General features: G+C 45.4%; 1 protein-coding gene across 1 annotated transcript; it reads left to right on the top strand.

The window, feature by feature from the left end:
* Positions 1-1415: 1415 nt before the first annotated feature.
* Positions 1416-8270, top strand: LOC130486727 (S-adenosylmethionine synthase). The gene is made up of 9 exons (XM_056859980.1): positions 1416-1512; positions 3800-3877; positions 3990-4112; positions 4199-4311; positions 4395-4538; positions 4784-5002; positions 5301-5483; positions 6424-6557; positions 7619-8270. The coding sequence occupies exons 1-9, from the start codon at positions 1434-1436 to the stop codon at positions 7719-7721; spliced, it is 1176 nt and encodes a 391-aa protein (XP_056715958.1). The 5' UTR covers positions 1416-1433; the 3' UTR covers positions 7722-8270.
* The last annotated feature ends 214 nt before the right edge of the window (positions 8271-8484 follow it).

The following is an 8484-nucleotide window of genomic DNA, read 5'->3' as shown; positions in this document are numbered from 1 at the left end:
CGCCTCCAGGCTCCACCTCCAAATCTCCAGGAATTTCCCAGACTGGAGTTGGCAACCCTACACATTAAGAGATGAAAGAAGGAACAGTATTGTATCCTGACCCTCTGTGCTTACTCAAAAGCAAGTCCCATTGTGTTCACTGGGCTTACTCCCAACCACTGCAGAGGTGCAACTGATCCTATGGGTACTCAGAAGCTTGCTCCCAAATAAGTAGGCACAGGAATTCCCACAGTGGGACTTAACTCTCAGCCACATATATAGGACTGTAGCCTTACACCCTGCTCCACCTACTGCCAATTCGGAGAGGACATGGTGTGGCGATTGCTTGTTGAGCATTGTCGTGCATGATGCTCAGGCCCCCATGTTCCAGGGTGTGTGTGTGTGTTAAGTGCCGTCAAGTAGCTTCCGACTCATGGCAACCCTATGAATGAAAGTCCTCCAGAATGTCCTGTCTTTGTCAGTACAGGTATCCAGTACAGGTATCTTTTTTTTTTTTTTTTTAACCTGCACTAATGAATTTGGATTTTCACTGTGTGAACGAGCCCTGGGTGATTCCAAAAGGGAAATAGGGAGAAACTGAACCAAAATGGCCGTCGTGGCCATTGCAGGCATCGCGAAGGCCCACGCAGCTCCCTCCTCCGCCGCGAGAGAGAGAAGGCGAGCGTTCAGGGCCCCTGCGTGCCGCTCATTTCAGGGATTACACTCGCAGCCTGAATTGAGGCTCGTTTTAGTAGAAACATGTCCCTTTTTTAAATAATTTTTTTTTAACTTCAGTGGTATTTACTCCCAAGTAAGCGAAACAGCCAGGGGGACACTCAAACGGACAAAACCGGCTTCTTAAAAGCGGCGCTTTTACTCTCACACCGCGGCGGGAAAAGCCTGAGCGACGCTGCGCCGCCCGCAGGCGACGAAGACTGAGGAGATTAGGGAAGGAAGCCAGACACACTCGCCGGGGCGGGGGTGGAGGAAGAAGCAGAGACAAGTCATTATTGTGTTTTTTTTTTGCCTAGGTAATAATTATATACAATGGAGTTGCACTCATTGTCCTTTGTGTAATTTTGGGGGGGAAATGTCATTTAGGAAGGGATGAAAATCAGCGAAGCTTTCTTTTTTTTGTTTTTTTAATCTGCAATTATCCCTCCCAAGCGGTGTGGTAGATGCCGCGATAGCACCCGCTCGCTCTTTTCCAGGCCTCGCCTAGGTTATGGCAGTAGAATAAGGGGGCGGGGCCTTACAGGAGGTGGGCGGGGCTTGCTTCTATAAATACCCACGTTGAGGGCTGCCGCTCTCATTCCTTTGAGGCGCCAGCTGTGGGGATAAAGGGCCTTCAGGACGACTTCGGCATTCGACTCGCCTTTTCCCGTTCTTGTATCTGCGTTTCGCTTTGGCTGCCTTCCCCACCCACCCCTTTTTTTTAGCTTCCTGGTATCGCCATGAACGGATTGCGTGACAGCAGAATCGAGGAGGGGACCTTCCTTTTCACCTCAGAATCGGTGGGGGAGGGGCACCCAGGTGAGCGAAAGGAAGCGGGAAAGGACCCGGCTGTGGGAGGAGGACATGCGACGACTGACCGGGTCGATCGGAAGGCGCGGGGCGGGGGGGGGGCTTCTCGCGGGCTGACAGACTGATGAGGAAGTCCGGGGGGGCGTTAATCGTCTCCCCCCCCCTCACGCGAATCCGACCGAGTCGTGCTGGATTGTGGGGCGGGGGTGCTGCTGTCTCTACGTCTGTCTCTTTCCCCCCCCCTTGGTACAATAAAAAAAAAGATGACGAAACCGGCTTCTTGTACGGGCGCGCGCTCCCGGCGACTCGCGTGCTGGCGGGGACGCGCCCCCGCATTGCAGACGACTCTGGCGCTGACCACGTGGTGTCCGCATGGAGAGTTCTTAGGGGAGAGGATGGGGACGGGGAAGGGAACGGAGAAAAGCTTGGAGGCATCCATTTTAAAACAGCGCTTTCGAGACGGTGGGGGGGAAAGGAGGAAAAAAGAGGGGGAAGGGGATTGCCCAGACCAACGAAGCTTAAAATAAAAAAAGACTGTGAAGAAGATGGGTCTTTTCCACAATCAGTCGTGTGTATGGAGGGAGAAGGAACCAAAGGCGTTTGCGAAAATGCTTGTTTCGGTCAGTCTCAAATAGGAGTAGTGGTTGGGATGTCGAAGTGCTTGGGAAGGAGGTGCTTTTTGTCCTTCTACGGCATGGCGGCTGGGTAGCCTGCCAGTGCTGAATGGTGGTAGGAGGGAGGGTGGGATGGTTGGGACGAGCTGTTTGCGGCTCTAGGAATGTATGCTCTTATATATGGGAAGATCTTTTCCAGATATAGTCTGGTGGTCTGCACGCTAACAAGGAGTCTTTAATGCATGGGGAAATAAAAAAGTCAGCAGCGAGTCTTCCGCTGCAGGAAATCCGTAGAATTTGCACCATGGACATGTGGCCTCGTTAAGCCATGTGGCACCTCAGGGCAGCTTTGCAATCTGGGAGGTGTACAAAGACTTGTGCTAGAAAATTCCAGTGGCTTTATTCTGTCTTTCATCCTACACCTGCATCATAATACTTCTGACCTTGACAAGTACGTTGTGCCCACATGCTTGTTTTCTCTTTACATGTGATAGGTGTTGGTTCCTCCTGAAGCCCAAATTCTTGTATCACAAACCATGTTGGTTTTGCCATCATGAACAGATTACTAGAATGCTCTGCCCAAGAATCACATTTTCGTGTTGTGATACAAAATCTAGTGAGGAACCGTCTGATAAATTCAGCTGTAGTTTACCTTGAGCACTGTAACATTTTCTGGCTTTATAATTGGAGCTGCTGCTGTCCAGCTGTGACTTTCAGAGCGTCATGGGAGCAGTGTGGCAGATGCACATGTTCTTAGATTGCTGGATATGTTTGGTGTAATTATTTCTTCTAGTTACTGTTACGTTGATTAGATGTCGGGATATTATTGGAAATGGCATTTACAGCCTTTATGTAGACGATGTTTCTGGTTGTACTTGGCTCAGTAGCACACTTATTACTGGATGGTGGTACAGGGAGAAAAAATATAATAAAAGCATTCCTGTTAAGGTTTTGTTGGAGAAGTATTGGGAGAAAGATGCACTTCCTTTGGTACTCTGGGACTTCCTTGGATTCTAGGTTGCTTGTAGTCCAGCTTTGACTCAGTCTTCACCATTGTTTTCTGGAGAACAGTGTTGGTGCTATTCTTTGTCCTTGTCTGTCCATCCACAACTGCTCCGAAAGGTCTGTCATGGGCATCTTTCTGCCTTTAGTCAATCTGATCTTGCACGTGCTAGTAGTTCAGCAGGGTTACAGAGCATACCACCAGTGGAACATCTTGGGCCTAGAAGAGGAGGAGTTAAACATTGGGAAGGGAGCGGGAGAGAAGAAGAAATTACATTTTGAAGATATTGTCAGAGATGCAAGGCTTAATTGGCTCAATTTAATCTTTAGTTGATGAGGTAGAGAGTTGAGCATTCCTGCAATTCAGAGAACATTTTGTTTCTACTGTCCTTGAAAAGAATAAGGGTCATCTGTGAGTGGTGACTTTAGTTAAACTCTCTTACCGGTACTTTGTTATCAGAAAGGCACCTGGATATATGGTTTAGTAATATGTAAATTGATTTAAATTCTAATAGTTATGCGGTATGGAAATAACCAGTAAATTGCTGGATTTAATTTCGAATATTGCCTGACACTATTGTTTCTAAATGAATAATAGCCTTGCTAGTTTACTGAACTCCTAAGCTTTGGAGTAGTAGCAACCTGACATCTAGTAAATAATTCTGACTTTTTTATTTCAGATAAGATTTGTGACCAGATTAGTGATGCTGTCCTTGATGCACACCTTAGACAAGATCCAGATGCCAAAGTAGCATGTGGTGAGTCAACTCTTCTATTAAACGAAGAAAGCAGTGGACCTGTTGGGAGTGTGACCAGTGAAATCAGCAGTCTTTCCCTTGGAATTCACACTGGTACAATTTTCTTTTGTAGAAGCTGCTGCTAAGACTGGAATGATTCTCCTGGCTGGGGAAATAACATCCAGAGCTGCGGTTGACTATCAGAAAGTTGTTCGTGAAACAATCAAGCATATTGGGTATGATGATTCCTCAAAAGGTAGGTGGTATGTATGAAACTGGCTTTTTCTAGCTCTGAATTGAAAACTTTTGGCTGTTAATACTTCATTTCTCTTGTGTGTCTAGGTTTTGACTACAAGACGTGCAATGTATTGGTTGCTCTGGAGCAGCAGTCCCCTGATATAGCTCAGGGAGTTCATCTTGACAGAAATGAAGAAGACATTGGTGCTGGAGATCAGGTTGGTGTTCCTAGACTACATGGGACATGATATGACTCCAAGGCTGTATTGCAAGCTGAAGTTATAAATCTTTTTGCTAACAGGGCTTAATGTTTGGATATGCTACTGATGAAACTGACGAATGCATGCCATTGACACTTGTCATGGCACACAAGCTGAACGCTAAGCTGGCAGAGCTCCGTCGTAACGGTACACTGCCCTGGCTGCGACCAGATTCGAAAACTCAGGTAAATAGCTTGTTTGGTGCAAATCTCTAGTGAGAAGAATGTGGATGAAAGCAAGTCTTCGTATGTAGATGCTGCAAAGGAGCAAGTGAACTCCACGGGGCTACTTCACATATAAATCCATAGAACATTTCTTTGTTAGAAGAAGCCAGGTAGTCTAATTGTAACAGTTTGTCAATAGAATCTTAAAGGTATGAAAAACATGAAATTATACAAAATGCTGTTTTTTTTTCATCGTTCTGTTTCAGGTGACTGTGCAGTACAGGCAGGACCGAGGTGCTGTCATCCCCATTAGAGTCCATACGATCGTTATTTCTGTTCAACATGATGATCACATTTGTCTGGACGAAATGCGAGATGCCCTGAAAGAGAAAGTGGTCAAAGCTGTTGTGCCTGCAAAATATCTGGATGATAGCACAGTCTATCACCTACAGCCTAGTGGTCGTTTTGTAATTGGTGGACCTCAGGTATGAGGTGTGGGGCTGACTTCTTGTCAGTTGCCTACTCAACACAAATGTGGTGGTTTTTTGGGAAGCCACAGATGATAGCTTAAATAGTTCCATTTATGTATTTTAATTTAAATTGATAAAGTAACCTGGTTGTTTAAAACATCTTTTATGGCGCTAAAGGGGAAGAAGGCACTTGGAATATAGCTGTTCTTTACAGCCCTTTGCCTCAGCCGTTTTGTCTTATGACAGTGGCAGCCTTGCGTCCCATCTGGACAACATAAGGCTAAATTATTTAATGGAATGTTGTTAATTTCAGGGCGATGCTGGCTTGACTGGTCGAAAGATCATTGTTGACACCTATGGTGGCTGGGGAGCTCATGGAGGTGGTGCTTTCTCTGGTAAAGACTACACAAAGGTCGACCGTTCAGCTTCTTATGCTGCTCGCTGGGTAGCAAAATCCCTTGTAATGTCTGGTCTGTGTCGGAGAGTACTTGTCCAGGTACGTTCAACCTGCTGCTTCTGTGCCAAAAAAATTGGCAGGGGGGAATGGGAATCCAGTTAAGTTGCCGTTAGCAAACAGTACTCTATAAACATGCACCTGGGTTCTTAAGATGTAACATTCAGGCATTTATACTGACAGTAGACTAGTCAGATAAACTTGCAAAATACAAGTCAATAGTTTAGGAAGCATGTGCTCATATAGAGAAATGGCTGAACAAGAAGAGTTGGTTTTTATATGCTGACTTTCTCTACCACTTAAGGGAGACAAACCAGCTTACAATCACCTTCCCCTCCCCACAACAGACACCCTGCGAGGTGGGTGGGGCTGAGAGAATGTGACTTGCCCAAGATCACCCAGCTGGCTTCATGTGTAGGTGTGGGGAAACAAATCCAGTTCACCAGATTCGCCTCCGCCGCTCATGTGGAGGAGTGGGGAATCGAACCCAGTTCTCCAGACTCCTCCGCTCCAAACCACTGCTCTTAACCACTACACCATGCTGGCACTGTGGGCTTAAGTGGTGTGTTGGTAATGCCTAATTGTAAGTTGGTTATGTGGTCTGGAAGAACTTTCAGATCAGTACATATGTAGCATTTGGTAGGTCCCGACTCCTGCATCAGTGTTTTACACACAAAATAGTGATAGTTTATGACAGAGGCTTCTCTGTAGCATAAATGGTGCTGTTGATGTATAAAATAATAGCAACTAGCTCCAGTCTGTCCTTTTTAAAAGTTAGATAGGATATGGAGTAACTGGGGACAAATCAGCGTATTGCAGCACTAGAAAAGCTACTGATTGGGAAACCTAGGTTATACAGTAGGTTGAGAATCAAATGCAGGCAGATAGGCATGTCTGGAGGGAGGGAAACTGGTGGTCTTATAGGATACTTGAAGTTACTGCATACTTTAATAATTATGGTTTATGTTAATTTTGCTTCTAGGTTTCCTATGCTATCGGTGTGGCCGATCCGTTATCAGTCTCTATTTTCCATTATGGCACCTCCCAAAAGAGTGAGCATGAGCTCCTAGAAATTGTGAAGAAGAACTTTGACCTCCGCCCAGGGGTCATTGTCAGGTAAAAAAACACAGTGAAGAATAAGCATGCACATCTATGCAGATAAATACAAACAAGGTAATAAGGATGGGACTAGGCTGAAAAAATAAGCCAAACCTATACAAGGCACAGCCGGTGGTCAAAACTGCCTTGCGAGTACAAAGTTTTGGATATTGCTGCCATTATGTGACACCCCCCTCCCCATCTACGGCAAGGTAGCAGAAGGAAGCAGTTCATGAAGAATTAGTCTTCTAATATGTCGTGATAAAGGAAGTAGTTGCAATCTACATTTGAAGTCAGATGGGAGTGTACCTGTAAAGAGATCTGTTCAGTGTTTATTCCAAGCATAAAAGGTAAAGGTTAGTCCCCTGTGCAAGAACGGGGTCATTACTGACCCGTTGGGTGACTTAACATACATGATAAAAATAAGGAGGTGCAATGGTCAGGGCCTCTAGAGTGTTTTGAGTTCCCTAATATAGACTGGAGGGAGCAGTCTCTTAAGGTCTTCATATTAGTATTGATTGCCTTAAGAGCTAAGCCAACTTCTGTATAAAGGCTGTTTTCTGGATAAATGGTAAGCATTAAGATAGCCTTGTTAGGGTTAGTGATGCCCGAGACTTGACAGCCTTGGTATCAGATACTGAATGCCAGCCCCATGCATGACTCCATTGCAATCCCTGGGGTATTTAGTTACTCTGCTATGTTGCTGCCTCTGTCCTTAAGAATGTGCTCTGGAAGCATCATGTTGGAAATGGGCAGGCCTGGTTAGAAAAAGCTGGTGATTCAGATAGTGTCATCCCCATTGGAGACCCATGTGGTGATCTGCAGTTGGATGTAGCAGCTGCTAAAGTCTGGTAAGTATTACATAGTGCCAGTTGAGCCCAGGGGCTTTAGGACATACTTTGCATTGTTGCCTTAATTCCCAAAATGGGAGTTAATGTGAGTTGTACAAGGCAGCCATTGATTTATTTTGGGCCTACATCATTGAGCATCCCTGCTGACAAGTTGATCCTTCAGGTGTAGCTGCTTTTTGCTTTGTTTGATGAATGCCCTATATTGAGTTACGGACTTGTATATTCCAGGGATCTGGATCTGAAGAAGCCCATTTATCAGAAGACTGCAGCCTATGGCCACTTTGGTAGGGACAGCTTCCCATGGGAAGTACCCAAAAAACTTAAATACTGAATATGTTGGGCTTCTTTCCCCAGACCTGTTGGTGTAATTACAGAGAAACTTTCAGGCTCTGTGGGAAAGAGCCCCCCTTCCCTAAACTGGTCCTGTCCTTCTTTGCTCTTGACTTGGTGCACACTGTTCATTGCCAGGCATATTAATTTCTATGGGGACCACAAATTGCACTGTGCTTTTTCCTCTTTGACATACAAGTAGAGCCAGTTGAACATAGGAGCTGTCAATGTATTGTAGAGAGGAACAGGCTGTAATCAACAGTGCTTCAGTCTAATCTCTGTATTCTCCCAAAGCTTAACAGTACTCCTTTCCTTGAAACAGTGGAAAAAAAGAAACTTCCCTTGTAACTTGCACACAGTCTGTGGTTCCACATAGTCTCTGTCCAGATACATAGATCAGCATGATGTGATGACTTGGCTCCACTGAGAATGTAAAGCCCACTTTCCTCCAGCTAAGTTGTTCTCATGTGAGCCATCTTCTTACCAGAGAGCCTTGCATGCAGCACAAGTTCCATCTGGAGATCCAGTCTGGTGTGGTTTTTATCTGGAGGTGGTTTTGGTTTGACAACCTATGGTATTATGCCCATAAATTCAGTCAGCACCATATTTTAATCATTTCCTACTCTGTCTTCTTGGAGGATGTACGTAATAAGGTTTTAAAGCGATCCTATGCATGGTTTTAGCACTAGCCAAACCTCACCAACTTTATCGAAACAGGCACTTGACCAACCTTGTGATGTATTACAGAGAAATCACAGGGATGT

Source organism: Euleptes europaea, chromosome 14 (assembly GCF_029931775.1).
Source record: "Euleptes europaea isolate rEulEur1 chromosome 14, rEulEur1.hap1, whole genome shotgun sequence".
In the NCBI taxonomy this organism is placed as follows: domain Eukaryota; kingdom Metazoa; phylum Chordata; class Lepidosauria; order Squamata; family Sphaerodactylidae; genus Euleptes; species Euleptes europaea.
Note: the sequence above shows the minus strand (reverse complement) of the source record. Positions and strands in the feature narration are given on the sequence as shown.

Excerpts from the sequence above, each read along its gene's own strand:
- LOC130486727 (XM_056859980.1), top strand. The coding sequence starts at position 1,434 with ATGAACGGATTGCGTGACAGCAGAATCGAGGAGGGGACCTTCCTTTTC. Across the intron at positions 4,113-4,198 it reads GTATGATGATTCCTCAAAAG|GTTTTGACTACAAGACGTGC; the intron begins GTAGGTGGTATG and ends TTGTGTGTCTAG. Across the intron at positions 4,312-4,394 it reads ACATTGGTGCTGGAGATCAG|GGCTTAATGTTTGGATATGC; the intron begins GTTGGTGTTCCT and ends TTTTGCTAACAG.